Here is a 20,380-nt window from a genome sequence, read left to right as displayed (position 1 = left end):
AGAAACACTGTCTTGAAAAAAAACCCATGCGTATGTGGGAAGCCAGGGACTGCTTGTAGGAATGAGTTCTCTCTTCTTACCATATGGTTCTTGGGGAAAGTCAGGCTTGGTGGCAAGTGCTCTTACCTACTGAGCCATCTTGTTGGCCCTAGAGTCAGTTAGAGTCTGCCAGCCTAGGTTTAGGTCATGATCTAAGGCCACCATCTCTCACAGCAAGTGTTTTTTACCACTGAGCTGTCTCACCAGCCCTAAATACACATTTTTAATCCTCTTCTCAAAGGCGAGAAAATGGTATTTGTTTCAGCAGCACAGATAACTAAAATTGGAATGATACAGAGATTAGCATGGTCCCTGTGTGGTGATGACATGTAAGCTCATAAAATATTCCATATTTTAAAAATAATTTGTATGATTTATTTATTTTATTTTAAGTAAATTAGTGTTCTACCTGCATGTATGTCTGTTGGGGTGTCAGAACTTCTGGAACTGAAATTACAGACAGTTGTGAGCTGCTATGTGGGTGCTGGGGATTGAACCCCGATCCTTTGGAAGAGCAGCCAGTGCTCTTAACTGCTGAGCCATCTTTCCAGCCCCTTTACATGAAATTTTATTGTATAACTGTTTGTTCCGTTAAAATCATTTAACCTGCAACAACAACAAAGTAAAAGATGGGAAAATGGAAAATTAAAGGTATTGTACACCTTTCATTCTAGCATTCAAGAAACATAGGTGGGCAGATGTCTGTGAGGCCAGTCCGATCTCTATAGCCAGCCAGGATTATGTAGTGAGGACCTTGTAGGAAAAAGGGCCTGGAGAGAGGAAAAGAGAGGGCGGGGGGGGGGGGGGGAGGGAGCACAAATGCATTAACTGCCAAGAATGGCAAAGTCAGAATTGAAACCCAGACTGTCAAATGTCAAAGCTTCTCATGCCAAAAGTGAGCCTAACCATGACCTGGGTAGTCAGCGAATCTCTCTGTAAGGCAATCTCTCCCTCAAGGACACCATCAATGAGGACTGGGTAAGACCATGCAATAAGTCTTCAGTAGGTGGGGGGGGGGGAACCCTCCCCTTCTTCCTTTTCATGGTCAAGTGCTAAGGTTCTGCTGTTAGGACTTAGAGTCTAAAGGTCAAAGGAAGTTAGGACATCTTTGGCTCTGGCCAGCCCGGGGGAGGGGGAAGGGGGCATGGGGGTGTGGGGGCAGTGCCCTTTCTCCTCTTCATTTCCAGGGGGCTCACATTTCCCTCTCCATTGGCCCAGAAAGATGTGCCCCAGGGAGCTCAGGGATCAGCCTCCTGGACTGTCTGTTCCTGCTCCCCATCTGTCCTCTCCCCCTTCTTGAGGAACAGGTGTGTCTGAGCCAGCTCTGGAAGCAGAGCGCTTGGCAACCGGCTTTGCTTAAATGGGATGTTTGTTTCTTCCGCCACCCAGGAGATCCGTGCACACACTTGCCTATCGCCAACTCAAGGAGACCCATCTAGTCTTCTTACCTTGCAAGAGTTTTCAAAAGAACGTTCTCGGCTCTCATGGCTCCCTGTGGCCGCTGAATCACAGTGCCAGCAACCCAGCCAGACCTCCTTGCTCCCAGTGAGAAAATACCCTTCCTTCCCTGGGTACCCTGCTCACTCTTAACACTTCAGCGCCCACAGCCCTCCGCAGGCCTCAAACTTGGTAAACACTTTCTTTCAAATTCCCTAGAAACTTTCTTTGCGCTCTCAAGCCCATAAGGATGAATGAATGGCTGGCAGGGTGCGCACAGTGAGAAGGGAGAACACGCAGTTAAATACTGTGTGTAGGCCCCATGTGTATGGTAGATATCACCTCTTTTAGTTTTTTTTTAAATATTTATTTATTTACTATGTGCATTGGTGTTTTGCCTACATGTATGTCTGTGTGAGAATGCCAGATCTCCTGGAGCTGGAATTATAGACAGTTGTAAGCCACCACATGGGTGCTGGGAATTGAACCCAGGTCTACCAGTGCTCTTAACCACTAAGCTATCTCCCCAGTCTTAAAAAAATAAAACTAAAAAGCCATGTGACCTGGTTATTGCTATCACTTTATAAAGATTTTGACGATGGGACTGTAAATGCCAAGCTAAGAGGTGGTAAGTTGTACAGGGACAATCTAGGGCTAACTCCTGGAGAGTCCCCCACCTCCAGGGGCCAGTGATGGGGCATCCGCAGGTGCTGCTGGCCACGGATGCTTACTCAGGGGCCAAGGCCCTGCATACAGCTGCCGTCTGTATGCCATTCTATCAGCTAAGTTTTTAAGATGAGGTTGGAAAGGTAATCCCAGACTAGATCATGAAGTAGCTTGCTTTCCAAAGATGACAGAGAAAATGGAATTTTCCTAATGCCTGTGGACCTAACTGGGCAAAACCAAGTGTGTAGAGGCAGGAAAAAAACTTCTCATACTGTGATCTTTTTCATACCCACTTGTCCCCTGGACTTTCTGAAGAGGGTTTCCATGCCATTTTCTTTTAAGCTGGCGAGATGACCAGTGTCGTGTAAAATGGATGCAATTAAAGAGTCTGTTGAAGCCCGAGTGGCACACACCTCTAAACCTAGCAGTTGGCAGATGGATCTCTGTGAGGAGTTTGAGGCTGGCCTGGTCTACGTAGTGAGTTTGAAGGTAGCCAGAGCTACATAGTGAGATCCTGTCTCAACCAAACCAAACCAAACCAAACCAAACCAAACCAAACCAAACCAAAAGACCCTCAGAAGATTAGTCTCCTGTAGTGGGGGGGGGGGGGGAGGATGATAGAGAGAGAGGAGAGGAGAGAGACACAGCAAATAACCTCAAATACTGCTGTGATGCTTGGTTGGGTCAGACTCTCCCTTGTGCTCCTCAGAGGCAGCTTTAGTGATGACAAAAATAACTCGATATTTGGGCATGCTGGTGCACACTTGTAATCCCAGCACTGTGCAGATGCAAGGGATCACTGTGAGTCAGAGGCCAGCTTTGTCTAGTGAGTTTCAGTGTAGCCAGGCCTACATAGCCAGACCCTGCCTCAAAACACCAAACCAAATTAGACTAAGTCAAACCTAATAAAAGATAGAAACAAAACAATTTTATTGTAAACTTACTAACAAGTAAACACAGCATTAAGCACTTTAAACATAGCATGTCATCTAATCCTCACAATTATGTGGGTATAGAATTATATTATTATTTTACAATAGATGAGCATATCAAAGCTCAGGAAAATTAACTTTCCTTGGTTAGCAGCAGAGCTGGGATCAGAATACTCCCCCCACAGGTCCCGGCTCTATCCATGCAGCCAGCCATTTTTTAGGTGGTTGTGAAGGACTCAGAGCTTTATTGCTATCAGGTGAGTCTCTTCTGTGCTGCTTAAAGATACAATTCTGCAACTCAAGGCCTTTGCCACTCCTATGAGCAAGACCAGTATTCTATTATTATCTTTGTTTTATGGGTGAGAAAAATGATGCTCATTAAAGTCAAGAAACCTGCTCAAAGTCACATAGCCAGTAGCCAGCAGCAGAGCCAAACGTGGTCTTTTTTAATTTTGTTTTGTTTTGTTTTTTTCCAGACAGGATTTCTCTGTGTAGCCTTGGCTGTCCTGGACTCACTTTGTAGACCAGGCTGGCCTCAATTCACGGAGATCTGGCTGCCTCTTCCTCTTGAGTGCTGAGATTAAAGGCGTGGACCACCACGCCCAGCCCAAACGTGGTCTTAAAGTGCACTTTCTAGTATATTGTAAAATTAATGCCATTTCTAGTTCTTCCTTCCTTCCTTCCTTCTTTCCTCTTCTTCTTCTTCCTCTTCTTCTTCTTCTTCTCCTTCTCCTCCTCCTCCTCCTCCTCTTCCTCCTCCTCCTTCTCCTTCTTCTTCTTCTTCTTGTTATTATTACTCTTTGGCGGAGTTTTATTTCACTATATAGCTCTGGCTGTCTTGACAATCATTATTTAAGACTAAGCTAGCCTTGAACTCACATCAACTCATCAGCTTCTGCATCTAGGGTACTGGTATAAAAGGTGTGAGCCACCACGCCATGCTCTACTTAAATTTGTTTGGTTTTTCAAGACAGAGTTTCTCTGTGTAGCCTTGGCTGTTTGTACTCACTTCGTAGACCAGGCTGGCCTCGAACTCACGGAGATCTGCCTGCCTCTTCCTCCCAAGTGCTGGGATTAAAGCCTTGTGCCACCACTTAAATTTTAACTCAGGCCGAGTCGCAGGTAACAGCACACAGAGCTCAGCCAGAGGGCGAGGGCGTGCCAGCTACCACATGCTCCTAGAGAGCGAAGGTTAGAATCAGTAAATGCCAGAAGAAGGAGCGCTGAAGAATCAAGGGACTCTAGCTTCGAAAACTACATCTCCCAGAAGCCTCCTGTTTGGGCCGCTTGAGCGGGGATGTATTTCCGGTAAAGTAGGCTTCTGATAGGCTGCAATAGAGTGCAAGCCGCTGGGCCTGCTTCCGGTAATCTTGTTAGGCGCGGCGGCGGCTTAGGCGGTGGTGTTTGCTGAGCATTTTCTAGACCTTCGTAGGCATGGCGGCGGCTTTTCGCAAGGCTGCCAAGTCCCGGCAGCGGGAACACCGAGAACGAAGCCAGGTAAGCTCTCGCAGGCCCCATGGTCGCTGGCCAGTGGTCACCGCCCCCCTCCCTGTCCCAGCGTTGGGATGCTGCCTAGCGCATCTGCCTTCTGTAAATACCCGACACGTGAGGCCTGACACCGGCGTGCCTTGTCCGGGAGACCCGGGAGCTGTCATTGGGTTAGGGGGATTGTCATTCTCTGGATAGGAGGTTCTGTGGTTAATTGAGTGAGGCGAGGCGTGTCAGATGCCTTCCCCCTGGAAAATTGAGGCCAAAGTTAAAACGAATGAGACCGAGTGACTAGAGGTGGTAGGCGCCCTCATGCTTGCAGGAGTTGTGACGGAAGATATTTTCCTAAAATGGGCCCAAGTTTGGGCGTGGGATTTTTTGCCCCCCGAGACAGGGTTTTTCTGTTGGACTCTCTTTGTAGACCAGGCTGGCCTTGAACTCAGGAAGATCTGCCTGCCTCTGCCTCTGCCACCCTAGTGCTGGGATTAAAGGTGTGTGTCACACACCCGCCTTCCCACACCCGGCTTCGTGGTACTTTATTTTTTCCCTTTTGGAGAGTCACTTGCCCATTTACAAACCTTGTGGGACCTGATAGCCCATGTCTGTAATTACAGCTACTCTGGAGGCCGCGATAGAAGCATCGTAAATTCAGGGCCTGCATGGGCAACTTAGACCTGTCTCAAAATAAGAATCTAAAAAGAAAAAAATCCTAGACATAACAGCTCAGTGGGCAGCTGTTTGTCTGTCAAGTCCTTAGTAAAACAGATTTCATCCTCGGTAGGAAGAAAGGAGGGAGACAGGATTCCACTAAATTTAGTTAGAATAATTAATTGTGGGGTTTTTCAGGAGAATGTGTCAGTGTGGGGATATGTGAAAGAAACAAAAATATGTGCAGAATCACTTTATACACTCTACTATTCTCCGAAATAACATAATAACTGGTTCAAACAAGGCTTTAACATCGGGAGAGAGGGCTTGGCCATTAAGAGTACTTGGTTGCTCTATCAGAGTTCAAATCCTAGCACCCACCTTGTGGGCTCACAAATAGCAGTAACTCCTACTCTGGAAAGTCCAACACCTGCTCTGGTCTCCTAGGGCTCTGCACTCACGTGCATATACACACACATGCGCTCTCTCTCTCTCTCTCTCTCTCTCTCTCTCTCTCTCTCTCTCTCTAAATCTTACTTGTTTTAAATTAAAAAAAAATTACCTTACGTGTGTGTCTATGGATGGGTGTGTGCCATGAATACCTATGTCTATGGGACTTTTGGGCATACTGGAGCTGGGGTCATAGGCAGCTGTGACATGCCTGATGTCCTGATATGGGTGCCGTGAAATGATTGTGCATCCTCTGGAAGAGAAGAATGTGCTTTTAACAGTTAAGCCATCTCTTTAGCCCCTCAAATAAATATTTCTTCTTCTTCTTCTTTTTTTTTTTTAAAGGCCAAAGGATCAAGAGTTTAGGGTAATCCATCAGGTTTTAGGATACCCTGGGCTGCATGAGACAGTTTCAACAAAGCAAAATGGGCTGGTAAAATGGCTCAGCCAGTAAAATGTACTTGCTGCACAAGCCTGGGGCCCTGAGTTAGAGCCTCAGAACTCATAAAAAAAAAGGTGGGAGGGCCGGGCGTGGTGGCGCACGCCTTTGATCCCAGCACTCGGGAGGCAGAGGCAGGCGGATCGCTATGAGTTCGAGGCCAGCCTGGTCTACAAAGTGAGTCCAGGATGGCCAAGGCTACACAGAGAAACCCTGTCTCGAAAAACAAACAAACAAACAAAAAAGTGGAAGGAAGGGATGAGGTGGGGGCAGTGATGCAAGCCTTTAAATCCCAGTACCCAGGGAGGCAGAGGCAGGTGGGTCGCTGTGAGTTAGAGAGGCCAATCTGGCCTACAAAGGTAGAGTCCAGGACAGGCTACACAGAGAAACCCTGCCTTGAAAAAAAAGTAGAAGCAAAGAATGGACTTTTTTTTTTCTTTTTTAGATTATAACTTATTACAACATTTCTTCCTTCCCTTTCTGACCTCCCAACACTCTCATATACCATATACTTGGTCTTTTTTTTTTTTTTTTTTTTAATTTAATTTTTTTTTTCCCGAGACAGGGTTTCTCTGTGTAGCTCTGGCTGTCCTGGACTCACTTTGTAGACCAGGCTGGCCTTGAACTCACAGAGATCCGCCTGCCTTTGTCGCCCCGAGTGCTGGGATTATAGGTGTGCGTTACCATACCTGGCCCACTGCTTGGTCTTTCAATTTCATGGCTCCTTATGTGAGAGTGGACTCTTGAGAAGGTATCTGTCCTCCATATATACTGTGGTGTGTGCACCCACATACACACATATCATGAATACACACAAAACCCCCATATAAGTAACCAAAATGGCCTTTGGAGACACCTGCTTTACAGGTGCTGAAGAAGAGGAAGATCATTATCTCTGAAGCCGTGCAGCCGACTGGTGCTAGTTTTCTCTGTAATGCATCTGTACATTCACACATTAATGATGTCAAGACTTCTACCTCAGTGTTGTTCCCTGACCTTTGACATTTCCTTCTCTGTCAGTCTCCCTTTGCTGTATTAAAAGTAAAATTTAGTGGTCTGGAGAGAGATGGCTCAGCGGTTGGGAGTACTAGCTTCTTTTCCAGAAGACCCGGTTTCCCCTGGCAGTGGTGGCGCATGCCTGTAACCCCAGCACTTGGGAGGCAGAGGCAGGTGGATCGCTGTGAGTTTGAGGCCAGCGTGGTCTATAAAGTGAGTCCATGACAGTCAAGGCTACACAGGGAAACCCTGTCTTGGGGGATGGGGGTTGGGGTGGGTGGAGGAGGGGTAGAAGACCCGGTTTCAGTTCCTGGCACCCACATGGCTTCTCACACCTGCCTGTAGCTCCAGTTTCAGAAGATCTGATAACCCTCACTCAGACACACAGACTGAATACCAATGCTGGAGAGATGGCTCAGTGGCTGAGAGCACTTGCTGCTCTTGAAGAGGACTCAGGTTTGGTTCCCAGCACCCACATGGCAGCTAACAACCACCGATAACTTGCGTTTTAGGGGATTTGATGCTCTTGTTTGTCCTCTGAGGTCACCAGGCATGCATATGCTACATATATGTATGTGCAGGAAAAACACTCATAGACAAGGAATACATGGTTGCTGGGAATGGCCCAGGCCCTCTGGAAGACTAGCCACTGCTGTTAACCACTGAGCCACCTCTCCAGCCCAAGTTTTTGACTAAGCTCCTCCCCCCGCCCCCCCCCCCCCCCCCCTCTTTCTTTCGTCTCTTTACTGTAGCTCTGGCTATTCTGGATCTTGCTCTGTAGACCAGGATGGCCTGGAATTCAGAGATCCACTTGCCTTTGACTGCTGAGTGCAGGGATTAAAGGCATGTGCCACCACTGCCTCTAAAGATAATTTTGAAAAACATCAGAGAAGTCCTTTTTGAAACAGTGTTTCACTATGTAGCTTTGGTTGGCCTAGTGCTCTGTGTAGATCAGGCTGGCCTTGAACTCACAGAGATCCCCCTGCCTCTGGGTCCCTGAGTACTGGGATTATAGCCGCTACCACCACTGCCGGGCAACCTTGAAGGTATGATTAGCTTCCCTCCTGTGTTCCTGTAAGTATTACAGGTTATGTGCAACCATGCCTGGCTTACATGGTGCTGTGGATTGAACCTGGGGACTTTTGCATGTTAGGCCAGTGCTCTACCAGCTGAGGTACATCCCAGCCTTGGTTCTGCATTCTTGAATATGTTTTCTAAAGGTCAACCCACTTCTGGAATATGCTTTGCTTTTTTGTAATGTCATGAAGACAAAATAGGAATATGCAACAAGTGTAACACATGCAGTAGCTACATAATTGTGAGCTGTTAGGATGATGTAGGTTGAGCTAGGCATGTAGCTCAGCTGCTAGAGTACTCGCTTAGCATGCTAGAGGCTCTCAGCTGATCCTCGGCACCTAGTAAAGGCCAGCTATGGTGGCTAGAGTCTGCAGGTGGAGAGAGGGGGATCAGGAGTTCAAGTAGGCCAAGGGTTATGAATTGGCCCTGTCTCAGAAGCCTTCCACCACATCAAAAAGTTGGAAAAGCATCTAATATAGACACACACATAATTTACACAGAATCTTGTGTAGCTCAGGCTAGCCTTGAACTTCTGATCTACTTGCTTCTATTTCTCAAATTCTTGGATTAGAGGAATGTACCAATTTAAACCTGACATTAGGCACTCAGAGTAATGGCTGCTTTTACATGGACATAGCAAGATGTAGTCATTGGACCATGCATGCTATAGACATGTATGTCAGACAGTACTTTCCCATGGTACTGGGTTTTGTCTCTGCTGTTCTCTATTTATTTTTATTGTTTCTGAACTTGCAATACTCCTGCCTCAGCTTCCCAAGTGTTACGATTGCAGGCAAGCACCATTTTACCTAGCCGCACTGTCCTTATTTTTAGTTAGGAAATGACAGCTCAGAGATGCTAAATGATTTATTTGGCCAAGGTCACAGGTTGTTAGGAGGTAAAGGATGGATTGAACCTAGGTCGGAAAACTAAATTTAGCTCCCTTACCACAGTTGCCTCTTGGTACTATGTTTTCCCTTCATAGTATTTTTTAAGCCCTTGGATTAAGTTGGTAGTAATTTTAGTACAACTGGCAACTGCTCGCTTAGTGCCGAGTCATTGTTGCCTCGCTCTGTCCTTAATAGGCCAAGAACCCTCCTACGGTGGTGCTTGTGATCCGACCTGTCTGGCTCTGTGAGGAGCCCTCATCCCTGCAGGCCCAGCAGAGGGGAGGAGGGAGGGACAGGGTAGTGGGCTGGCTCCAAGGACACAGATTTACTGAGCCCAACAGAGCCTTGTTCCTGTCCGGTATCACGTTGCTTTGAGCATGTGTGTGCTAAGAGAATTAAGTGCTTCTTTTCCCTTTTGTCTTCTAGCCTGGCTTTCGAAAACGTCTGGGTTTGCTGGAGAAAAAGAAAGATTACAAACTTCGTGCAAAGTGAGTCCAGTATTTCTGATAGAGGTGCTGCCAGGAAGCTTACAGTGTACTCTACTACAGCTAAAGTGCCCAAGTGTCCAACTGGGGAATCATTTCCTGCCATTGATAAACTACTCAAAGCTCTGGCAGCCTGCTAGAGATTTTCCTGTGACGCCCCCAAGCTTCCCTTTGTTCAGACAGAGCATTACTTATTTAAATACTTGCAGCGCAATTTTTTTTTATGCCCTTCCAGATGGTTTTCTCAGTGGTATTGATTTGCCTCCACCTTAGTGTTTGAACCAGATGCTGAATCCTTTTGTTCCCTTTTCCTGAAGTGAAAGATACAATCTAAAATTCCGATTGCTAAGCCGGGTGTGGTGGCGCACGCCTTTAATCCCAGCACTCGGCAGGCAGAGGCAGGCGGATCGCTGTGAGTTCGAGGCCAGCCTGGTCTACAAAGTGAGTCCAGGATGGCCAAGGCTACACAGAGAAACCCTGTCTCGAAAAACCAAAAAAAAAAAAAAAAAAAAATTTGATTGCTGAATCTCTTACGTCATTATATGTGGTGTGGAGTGGAGAGATGTGGAGGATGGATTCATAAGCCTGAGAGTGGGCCGTGATGAACTCTGGGAGGATTTTATAAACAATTATGCCCATTCTTCTCTTTAGCACTTGATTTGCAAAGTGCTTGTAATTGCTTATTTGTATACAAGTCAGCTGAGGTTCTTATGCTCCTGGTGTGGTGGGTAGTGGTGATTAAATGGATTTCTAGAGGTCCCAGATTTTAATTTTTTAAAAAAGTTTATGTAGCTCCAGCTGGCCTGACACTATGTAGAGCAGACTGGACTTGAACTCAGAGATCCACCTGCCTCTGTCTCCTGGGGGCTGGGATTAAAGGTGTGTATCAGAGCTTTTTACTGTGACTATTTTCCTTTTTGTGGTGTGGTGGGAAATGAGACTTGAATCTAGGGCCGTATACATTGGAGAGAGGCTTTCTACCAACCAGCTATAGCCCCAGCCCTAAGTGCTGTGCTTGGGTCAGGCAATATTCTAGGAGATAGTTTGTATGTTTGTTTATTCCAACGGCCTTCTGATGTGGGTTACTGTTACACTCATTTTATATATGACATTAGGATTAGAATGGTTATTTAGCTTATTACCCAGGGTTACTTAGCCAGAAATATTGGAGCCTGGATACAAAACCACCATGGCTGTAGAGGTCACCACTCTACTTGTTCTGCTGTATGGCAGTCTATATGATGGCAATGCTGGGTGCTGAAGCTTGTACTAGAATCCTTTAAAAGGTGTTTTAAGTTGTGTTTTACTTGGTGTCCTTTTGTAACAGTTAAGTGGCACTACAATGGACTGGAGAGAGGTAATTTTAGGTATGATCGGAGCAGAGGGCTCTTAAGACTGTAGGTCTTATGGAGAACCTGACTCAGTGGCAGTGGACCATGGAGCAGGTCTACTCACTGCTTTGGTTACAGTTTTGTTTTGCCAGGTGGTGGTAGCATGCACCTTTAATCCTAGTGCTCAGGAGGTAGAGGCATAGTACTCTATGAGTTCAAGGCTAGCCTGGGGTACACAGTGAACTCCAGGATAGCCAGGGCTGTTACACAGAGAACTCCTGGAAGCACTGTCTTGAAAAACCAACCCACTAGGCTGCAGAGATGGCTCAGAGGTTAAGAGTGCTTCTGCTGGCTGCTCTTCCAGGAGTCCTGACTGAGTTCAGTTCCCAGCAACCACATGGTGGCCCACAACCATCTATACTGAGATCTGGTGCCCTCTTCTGGCCTGTAGGCTGAATAATGTATACACAATAAATAAATAAATAAATAAATTAATTAATCTTTAAAAAACCAATAAGAGCTCCAGAACAGCCAGGGCTATACAGAGAAACCCTGTCTTGAAAACTAATAGATAGGTAGATAAAACAAATAATTTGTTTGATGTAGTTTCATTTTTGTTTGCTTTGAGGGTTTTTGTTTGTTTTTTGAGACAAGCTCTCACTATAAGTCAGATTGATTTCAAATTTGTGATTCTCCTGTCTCAATCTCCTAAGTGTTGAGGTAACAGGTGTGCATCAGATTATGAACTTTTAAATGCATGTAGTTAGTTCATTTGTGTGAGTAGTTTTTCTTTTTTTCATCTTTTACAACACATTTCTTCTGACTTGCTTTTTTAGTGACTATCATAAAAAACAAGATTGCCTCACAGCTCTCCGGAAGAAGGCTCTTGAAAAAAATCCAGATGAATTCTATTATAAAATGACTCGGGTTAAGCTCCAGGTACGTGTGAAACAGATAGTTTTTGGAGCTCTAAGTGCTGGGAAGTGAGGCTGGGCAATGAGCTGGAGTGAAGAAGCATCCTTGGCTTACCTTGGCCCTTTTCCAGGTGGACCAGGTGCTCCTGCTGAGAGTCCAAGGCAGAATGTCCTTTTCTTGGTCAGCAGGCTCCTACCTTTGTGCCCATCTCCTGCTTGATTTTTGTTTTTTCTATTTGTCTTTATTGTGATATTGCAAATGGAGCCCCCAGCCTCTTGTTCAAAGAGTAAATGACCAGAGGTGTGCTCTGTTCAAGGTGGATGTCAGTGGCCAGAGGCCTTGGATTCTTCTTAGTGTGCATTCAGCACTTGCTTCTCTTGTTTTAAATGTGGGTTGTGCTAACAGCCTACTAATGGTCATACTCTACTAAGGACTGGATCTGTTAAACCTCAATTTTAGGATGGAGTTCATATTATCAAAGAGACCAAGGAAGAAGCAACACCAGAGCAGCTAAAGCTGATGAGAACTCAGGATATCAAATACATAGAGATGAAAAGGGTTGCGGAAGCGAAGGTAACAGCTTACTCCTTGTTCTGATTACTTGGTTAGTTAAGAAAGCACATAGCAGATTGTGGTTGCGTATGCCTCTAGTCCCAGAGCTTGGGAGGTGGAGGAAGTCAATATAGAGGCTCTGGTTTAAAGAAGAACAGCAAAAGAAACAATTCTATAATCTCAAGTGATCAGCGCATTCTGCCGTCGCGCTGCGCTTGAGTGTGACGGTGCCTTAGACGATAGTCAGCCTGGTGGACTAGAGGTCAGGCTGGGGAAGAGGCAAGTGCAGCTTCCGTTCCTGCCCTGCAGTTTCTAGCCCCATGGTTATGGGCCAGTTAATGTCCTTGAGATGGCTTATTTCTGTCATACAGTTTAAGTGTCGAGTCTTGTAGAGTGCCTAGTCTGGTGCTTGATAAATAGTTGGTGCTTAGTAAGTTTAAGTGCTTTCTTTTAAAAGAATCAAATCTTTGAGAAAGTATAATGACAGACAGGTGATGATCCCATGAGGACAGGCAGTACCTAAGAATATCAAAAAAGAAAAAAGAATGAAATGAATTATTTGCTGGCTGACAATGAGGCTGTGAAATGTCTTAAGTTCTTGTAAGTTTATTTCTGAGACTCTGGAAGAGCCCACTTTAAAGAGAGCATATTCCTGTTCTAGAAAATTGAAAGGCTGAAATCAGAGCTCCACCTGCTGGATTCCCAGGGGAAGCAACAGAATAAGCACGTGTTCTTTTTTGACACCAAAAAGGAAGGTATGAAATGTTGATGGTGTCTGGGATGGTCTGCCATGTCATTGTGTGTTGTGTGGTGCTGGGGACAACCTGTGCCTTAAAGATTGTCTTGAATTTCAGTTGAAAGGTTTGATATTGCAACTCACTTGCAAACAGCCCCAGAGCTCGTTGACAGAGTCTTTAATAGACCCAGGATCGAGACCTTGCAGAAGGAGAAAGTGAAAGGGGTCACCCCCGGGACGCGACTCAAGGTACGCGGGGGTGGGGGAGGCTTATTTCTCTTGGTCTGTGGTTGTGATTGGCCACTGCATTTCCTATAGTATTTGTAGAAAACATCTAAAACTGGCCTGACGAGTGAAAAGAGGGCTTGGTGATGGGAGTGGAGTTCGTTCATTTGTGCCATAGTGGTCAGCCGCTGAGATTTTGGGTTTGAATCCAGCTCTGATGTGGTCCTTTGTGCTTTTGGTGCATGCATCCTTTGTCAGCACTTAGAAAATGCAGATGGGGAAGGAACCCTGAGGATTAGGGATGTGTGTGTGTAGTGCTTTGATCTAGAACCTTTAGCAGTGAATACGCATATTAAAATGTTTTCCTATTACTCAGTTGTAACCAAGGTTTTGTATTGACTTTTCCTTATGGTACTTTCTGTCACATCACGGGGTTGTGGAGATGACAGGCTTTTTCTCAAAACCTTCTGGAGTTGAACTCTCACTTCTGACTGATTCATTTAAAAAAAAAAAAATGCTGTCAATGTGTTTCAAGCAGACAGCTGTTCTGTTTTGATTTGAATCATTTACACTGCATCAGTTTTGCTTCCAATGTTTAATTTCACAGCAGTTTCCTCTAGCTCAGAGGCAGCTAAACTTGCTTTAGTAATATAAATACCCCTAATTAGTTTGACTATATTGGGTAATCCCATAAATTTGACAGTCTGTGCAATAAAGTGAAAACAAAAGCTGTCTGCAACCGCTGCTGTGAGCCTGCAGTAGAGCTGGTGAGTTGTTGAATCTGAGGCCCAGTGCCCAGCCCCTCTCTGTACGGAACACTGCAGCTAAGGGGCTGGCTGACGGGGTCTCGTGATAATTGTGTTTGTCAGCTAGTTAGCGGAGTCACTGGTGCTCCTCAGGTAGCACAGTGGTCCTCACAGACACTACAGCATGGCCTGCCGTCAGAGAGGTCCTGAAAGTAAGAGGATGTGGACTGCCCTGTTTGCCCAGTGCTGTGCTTTGTTTAAAGCATAATTACTTTTATTAAGGGACTACCACTGGTGCATCTGCAACTTGTAAGTCTGCAACTTGAAAGTGATAAAAAAAAAAAAAATCTGTGATTGGCTTGAAGAGTTCTGTGGACCTCCATCACCAACATTTTTTGTGCATATATGTGCATATATGTGCTTGTGCATACAGGTTTCTGTATGTATATACATAGAGGTTGAACAATCCTTCAATATTTGTCATGTTTTGAGTGCTGATAGGTTGCTACAGTGGGAAACTGCATACCTGATATCATAAGATGAGCCACAGTCAAAATGCAGGCATGCTAAAAATACTGTGTAAAATTATCTTCAGTCTGTGTATATAAGGAATACATGAAAAATAATGAATCTCTTATTTAGACTTGGGTTTTATCCCTAAATTATCTCGTGTACATGGAGATATTCCAAACATCCCCCAAAAATCAAAATCCTAAAGACTCTGGTTCCAGGCAGAGTGATAGTCTGTATGCCGTCTCAGAGAAGAAGCCAAAGCTCTTGTTAGTTTCTCAGATGCTTACAGGTCTCCAAAATGTAAGGCCCCCCAGGAGTCTCCAGGGCGTCTTCAGCAGTTGAGTCTTCTCAAGTCCTCCTTGTGCTCTGGGGGGTTTAGGGTTAGACTCTCAGGCCCGGCGCACTGCTCACCACAGGTCCGTCTGTTCTCTGTTCATTTTGTGCAGGCTTCCAGTCCTGGGCGGGGGCTGCCCTCAGCTCCAGCACTGCAGCACTCAGAGCTCGAGCCCACTTAGTGTGCCTCTGGGAACACTCTTAGAAGCAGGGCTCAGGGCAGTCCTGACTGTGATTTAAGCAAACTATCCCCCTGTTGGGCCAGTGACTTGACTTCTCTGGGTTCCTACATTTGTAAAATGATACTGATACGGTGGTCTGCATGGTCGCTGTTTTAAAAGTGGGCATCTTTATTAGAGTCACGGTGAGGTGATTCTGGAGTAAGGACGGGACTGATGACACCATTGATGGAGTTGGACTCAAGAACCAGGTTCTTACTCGTTTTTGCCGTGTTAATTGTTTTATTGAAAATGTCTCTTCTGTAGCGGATAGCTAAAGAAAGACAAAGGCAGTATGATTGCTTGACCCAGCGGATTGAGCGGGAGAAGAACCTGTTCGTTGTGGCACAGAAAATTCAAGCACGAAAAGATCTTATGGTGAGGAGAGGAGCCTTGAGCCTGCTCTCTTCCTTCCTTTCTTTTTTTCTTATAAAGGTCTTAACTGAGACTGGCTCTCGGCTGTGTGTAAATCAACAGCAGTGAAAATGTCTGCTCCTTGGGGGCAGTGCTTTGAGCCAGTGTCTATCGCTCTGCCACTGTTGAAGTGTTCCTTGATTAAGAAGGTAATAAGGGGGTTATTAGCCAGCGCCTTGGAGCAGCAAAGGGTAGGATCAGGTAGCATATGGACTTTATAGCTTAGGAGCAGCTCCTGTAACATTTAAACAGGTTAACAAAACAGTGCATGCCACTCACTGGTGTTTAAAAATAGACAACATTGTGCAGTTAAATAGCAGAGCTAAGGAATTTAAGAAGCTCCTTCGCATTATCACTCCTCTAAATGTCAAATTCTTCAGCCCTGCAGATCATTTAGGTTGGCCTTTCCCAACTGGGGTTCTGAGAGAGAATTAAATTTATAATTTAAACAAAATAATTACTTGAGCCGCTCTCTCTTCAGTTTTCCCAAAGATTGTCCACAGCTGGTAGCGTTTTGTGCGCTCCTGGAGAGGTTAAGCTGCTCCATAAGTAGGTGCCTAGGGCTCCTCTAAATTGGGGGGAGGCCTGTGTCGGGGCCCCCTGAGCCAGCTTGCTGGCTTCCTGCCTCATGAACCCTGTTTCTGTTTACTGGTCATCTTTTTACTCTCACAGGATAAGACTAGGAAGGTGAAGGTGAAGAAAGAAACAGTGAACTCCCCAGCTATCTACAGGTTCCAGACTCGCCGAAAACGTTGAAGTGTTGAAAAGTGTTGAAAAGAACTCTTTAATTTTTTTTCCTTTTGTAATAACTTCAGATTTTATTAGTTCAAATGGCTTGGTCATTCTGTTTTGTAATCATGACTTACTGTTAACCTGATACTTGATCTTCCTATGAAAATAGTAAAAACCTTTCCCCATATCATTGTTTCTGTATTGTGAACTCAGTCTCTTACAAAAATAGTACTTATGGGCCGGGTGTGGTGGCACACACCTTTAATCCTAGCACTCAGGAGGCAGAGGCAGGTGGATTGCTGTGTGTTCGAGGCCAGCCTGGTCTACAAAAGTCCAGGACAGCTAAGGCTACATAGAGAGACCCTGTCTCAAAAAACAAAAACAAACCAAAACCAAATAGTACTTATTTTTTCCTATAAAATTATATAATCTCATATAACAAAGTAGAAAATAAATGAAACCATGTATATTCTCAGCCTTTAAGAACAACAGATATTTTTTCATAGTTGGGGCTAGGGCACAGAGGTGAACAGCTACTGTGGACATTTTGGTTTCTGTCCCCTATTTGGGAGAGCTATACATCGGCTTTTGTTTATAAAGTAAATTTTATACTATAATGTGTAATTAAATCATTAGCTCTGTTCCATTTTTGTTATGTTACTGAATTTTTCAAAACTATATAAAACCATAGTAAAAAGTAAAATCCTTCATTTTTTTGGTTTGTTTTTTCCATGTTTATGTTTGTGTGGGTGCACATGCATGGTGGTGCATGTGGAGGCCATAGGTCACCCCCTAGCGTCATCAGTCCTTGTTGTTTTGAGACATTGTTTCATTGGTCTAAACTTCTTGTTTAGACTAGGCCAGCGCCAGTGAGCCCCTGTCTTTGCCGGCCCTTTGCTGGGATTGCAAGAGTAGAACGCCACACCTGTTGGGGATGCTGGGCCAGGTGACAGCTCACTGGGTTTGGTTCTCTCCTTCCACTGTGTGGTCCCAGAAGTCAGATTGTGTTTGGTGGCCTTTATCTGCTGATCCATTGTATCAGCTCCCACACTTGGCTTTTAAAATGTGGGTTCTGGGGCTGGAGAGATGGCTTAGCGGTTAAGAATGCCGTCCGCTCTTCTAGAGGTCTTGAGTTCAATTCCCAGCAATCACATGGTGGCTCACAACCATCTGTAATGTCATCAGATGCCCTCTTCTGGTCTGTGGGTGTACATGCAAGGAAAACACTATATATAATAAGTAAATAAATCTTTTTAAGAAATGTATATTCTGGAGCTGGGCTTTGGTGGTGTATACTTTTTTCTTTTTTAGTTTTTTAAGACAAGGTTTCTCTGTGTGTAGCCCTGTCTGTCCTGGAATCACTCTGTAGATCAGGCTGGCCTTAAACTCAAAGAGATCCACATGCCTCTGCCTTCCAAATGCAGGGATTAAAGGCGTGCCCCACCACTGAGCATGATTTCTGCATTCAAGGTCAGTATGGTCTATAGAGTGATTTCCAGGACAGCCAGGGCTACACAGAGAAACCCTGTCTCACAAACCAAACAAACAAAAACAACATAAAAAAAAAAAAAAGTGGGTTCTGGGGGTTAAACTTAATTCCTCAAGTTCACATAGCAAGGGAATCAAGATTTTTTTGTTTGTGTTTTGAGATGGGATCTCATGGAGCCCTGGCTGATCTAAAATTAGCTGTGTAGCCAAGGATGACCTTGAACCCCTTGAACCTGATCTTCCTGCCTTTTTATCATCTTAAGGCCTGGGATTACAGACATGCCAAAACACCCAGCTAAAGAATCACTGGGGAGAGGGGTCTTTGTCGTCATCATTTATTTGGGTGGCTTCAGAAGTTGTCCGAGAGTCCATCTCTCCCTTCTTACATGCAAAGATAGACACCCTTGGAAGAGTTCCTATTAGTCCAGGAAGCTCACATCAGAACACTAGGCCTGGCTCTGCTCCTGCCCTCTGCTCCTGGCCAATTGCTGATTCCAAGGCTATAAATGACTTCACTTGAGAATATAGACCCCAGGCTATATGGAGCTGTTTTCTTCTCTTCCCTAGGTTCCACCCTTCCCTTCCTTGCCCATATATAGGGATGGTAGGCCATGGCCAGTCAGAACAGGACTGAGCTTGCTTACAGAAGATGTGGGAGAACTGAGAACAGGGTTCTGGGAGTCTTGTTCACACCCCACTTTCTGGAGAGGACTAGCCTCATCAGTCTGATAAGTTTTCTTTCTTCAATATGTAAATAACAGCTTTGCCTTTATGTCTGTACTGCATGCATGTCTGGTGCATTATAGCTGATTGTGACCACCATGTGGGTTCTGGGAATTGAGTCCTGGTCCTCTGGAAGAGTAGCCAGTGCTCTTAACCTCTGAGCCATCTCTCCAGGCACACACACACACCCTTTATTTTATAAGGTATTAATAAGTGGCACGGCTACTGGGTTCCTACATTGAGAGCCTGTTTTCTCAGAATGTATACTGTGCATTCCGATCTAGGGTCCCTGAAAATAAGGTTTCAGAGAACAGAAGCTAGCTTTTGCCTTTAGAAAGGAGGCTTTCCCAGGCTGAACTCAGTTTGTGAAGAGGTGCTAAGCTCAGTTAATGCCAGTGGCCTCAGGCTCAGACCACCTTTCCCATCAACGGAGATGTGGGTAACACTGACTGGAGCAAGGTGAGGGTGGGTCTCTCAGAAGGTACTGGAAAGGACTCTTGACGTGCTAAGGACTTACAGACTAAGGGGTGGTCTGTTCTGGAGTAAGCAGCCAGGCACTGCTGCTCGGAATCTTGTCATTCCTGGGTAGGAAGGTGGAGGAGGATTGGGAATATACCTGACCACCTTCTCATAAAGTACACCCACACAAAAGTACACAACACGGCCGGGGTGCTCATGTTAACAAATGCATGAGGCGGGAACAACTTGTCCATAAACAGGTATGGACACATCCGTGCACCCACCCTCCGGGCACACACACACCAATGGAGATACTTGAAGGGCCTTGTGCTGAGTCCAAAGGGGCCACAAAGACCATTGTGTTTGGGCTACCCTAGCTTCCAGGCTGGAGGTAATCAAAATTAAAGGAACAAGACAGTGTATCCTTGTTACTGGAGCCATTGTTGGCTGTCTCTGGGACCCAAGGGTTCTGTGCAAGAGCAGCAAGTGCTCTTAGCTGTTGGGCGACTTCTCCAAACCCCTCGTTTTTATTTTTGGCATGGCCTCATGCTAGCGTGGGCGGCTCTAAAACTTATTATTCTGCCTCATCAGAAGTGCTAGAATTACAGTTACAAGCTATTGTGTCTGAACGGGCCCAGGAACTAAGGGGAGAGATTGGTGGTCCCGTGTCGTTAACCCATCACAGGCTCCAGTCTCATGCATTCTGAGAATAGGTCTCAGCTTTAAGACAGGACACTCAGTAGGGTTTGTGTTCTTTGTACCCAACTCCTTAGGCTCGGGGTAGTTCGGCCTGTTGACCTGGCATACCACTCTGGCTGTGCCATGGGGCTGTGGTGGGCAGCCTGTGGAAGTGGAGAACTTTCCTGTGACTCAGTACTCTTGTTTGGGTCATATCTTGCCTCAGCCACGGTTTTAAACGGCGGCCACCTGAACCCTGCAGACGCCATGGATCTGTCCAAGGGAGAGTCCCTGAGGCCAGCCCAGTCATCTCGTAGCCACATCTTAGGGTCCTTTCAACTAAACCAGTAGTGTGGCGAGGCCTTGTTTTATTTTCAATACAAGAATCTTAATTCTGAGTTTCCGTCTGTGGAAAGAACTGGTGGGTGGGGAAGGGCCCAGCAGGTGGAGCTGCTGCCTTTCTGCTGGGCTGCTTATCAGTGAGCCTATGTCTACTGCAGTAGCTTCTTCCAAAACCTCCTTGCCCACCAGAGTGGATTTGTTTATTGAATTTAATGCCACGGAGGAGAGCTCCATGTAAAACAAAACAAAACAAAAATCTTCCCTTTACTTTGAATGCATTGTGGCTTTCCCATTTTTAATGAGGATCCTGTAGGGACCATTAGTGTCTTTCCCAAAGCCTCAGGTTTCCCAGAGGTGGGTCCATCAGGATGTCGTAGGTAGGGGGTTTCCTTTTGTGCAGTTCTGAGGGTTGACTTGTGATTTGCGGT

General features: G+C 45.6%; 1 protein-coding gene and 1 pseudogene across 2 annotated transcripts; both read left to right on the top strand.

Moving 5' to 3' along the window:
- Positions 1 to 296: 296 nt before the first annotated feature.
- On the top strand, positions 297 to 396 carry LOC127212144 (uncharacterized; annotated as a pseudogene).
- A 4,028-nt stretch (positions 397 to 4,424) lies between these two features.
- Positions 4,425 to 16,464, top strand: Utp11 (UTP11 small subunit processome component). 2 transcript variants are annotated; one of them, XM_051171378.1, is made up of 8 exons: positions 4,425 to 4,571; positions 9,489 to 9,550; positions 11,715 to 11,817; positions 12,253 to 12,366; positions 13,007 to 13,100; positions 13,200 to 13,330; positions 15,384 to 15,494; positions 16,203 to 16,464. In XM_051171378.1, the coding sequence occupies exons 1-8, from the start codon at positions 4,509 to 4,511 to the stop codon at positions 16,284 to 16,286; spliced, it is 762 nt and encodes a 253-aa protein (XP_051027335.1). In that variant the 5' UTR covers positions 4,425 to 4,508; the 3' UTR covers positions 16,287 to 16,464. The 2 variants fall into 2 exon arrangements, with proteins under 2 accessions (XP_051027335.1, XP_051027334.1); XM_051171377.1 differs by lacking the exon at positions 16,203 to 16,464 and having other exon boundaries at positions 15,384 to 16,026.
- The last annotated feature ends 3,916 nt before the right edge of the window (positions 16,465 to 20,380 follow it).

Source organism: Acomys russatus, chromosome 29 (genome assembly GCF_903995435.1).
Source record: "Acomys russatus chromosome 29, mAcoRus1.1, whole genome shotgun sequence".
Lineage (NCBI taxonomy): Eukaryota > Metazoa > Chordata > Mammalia > Rodentia > Muridae > Acomys > Acomys russatus.
This window is presented reverse-complemented; position numbering and strand designations above follow the sequence as displayed.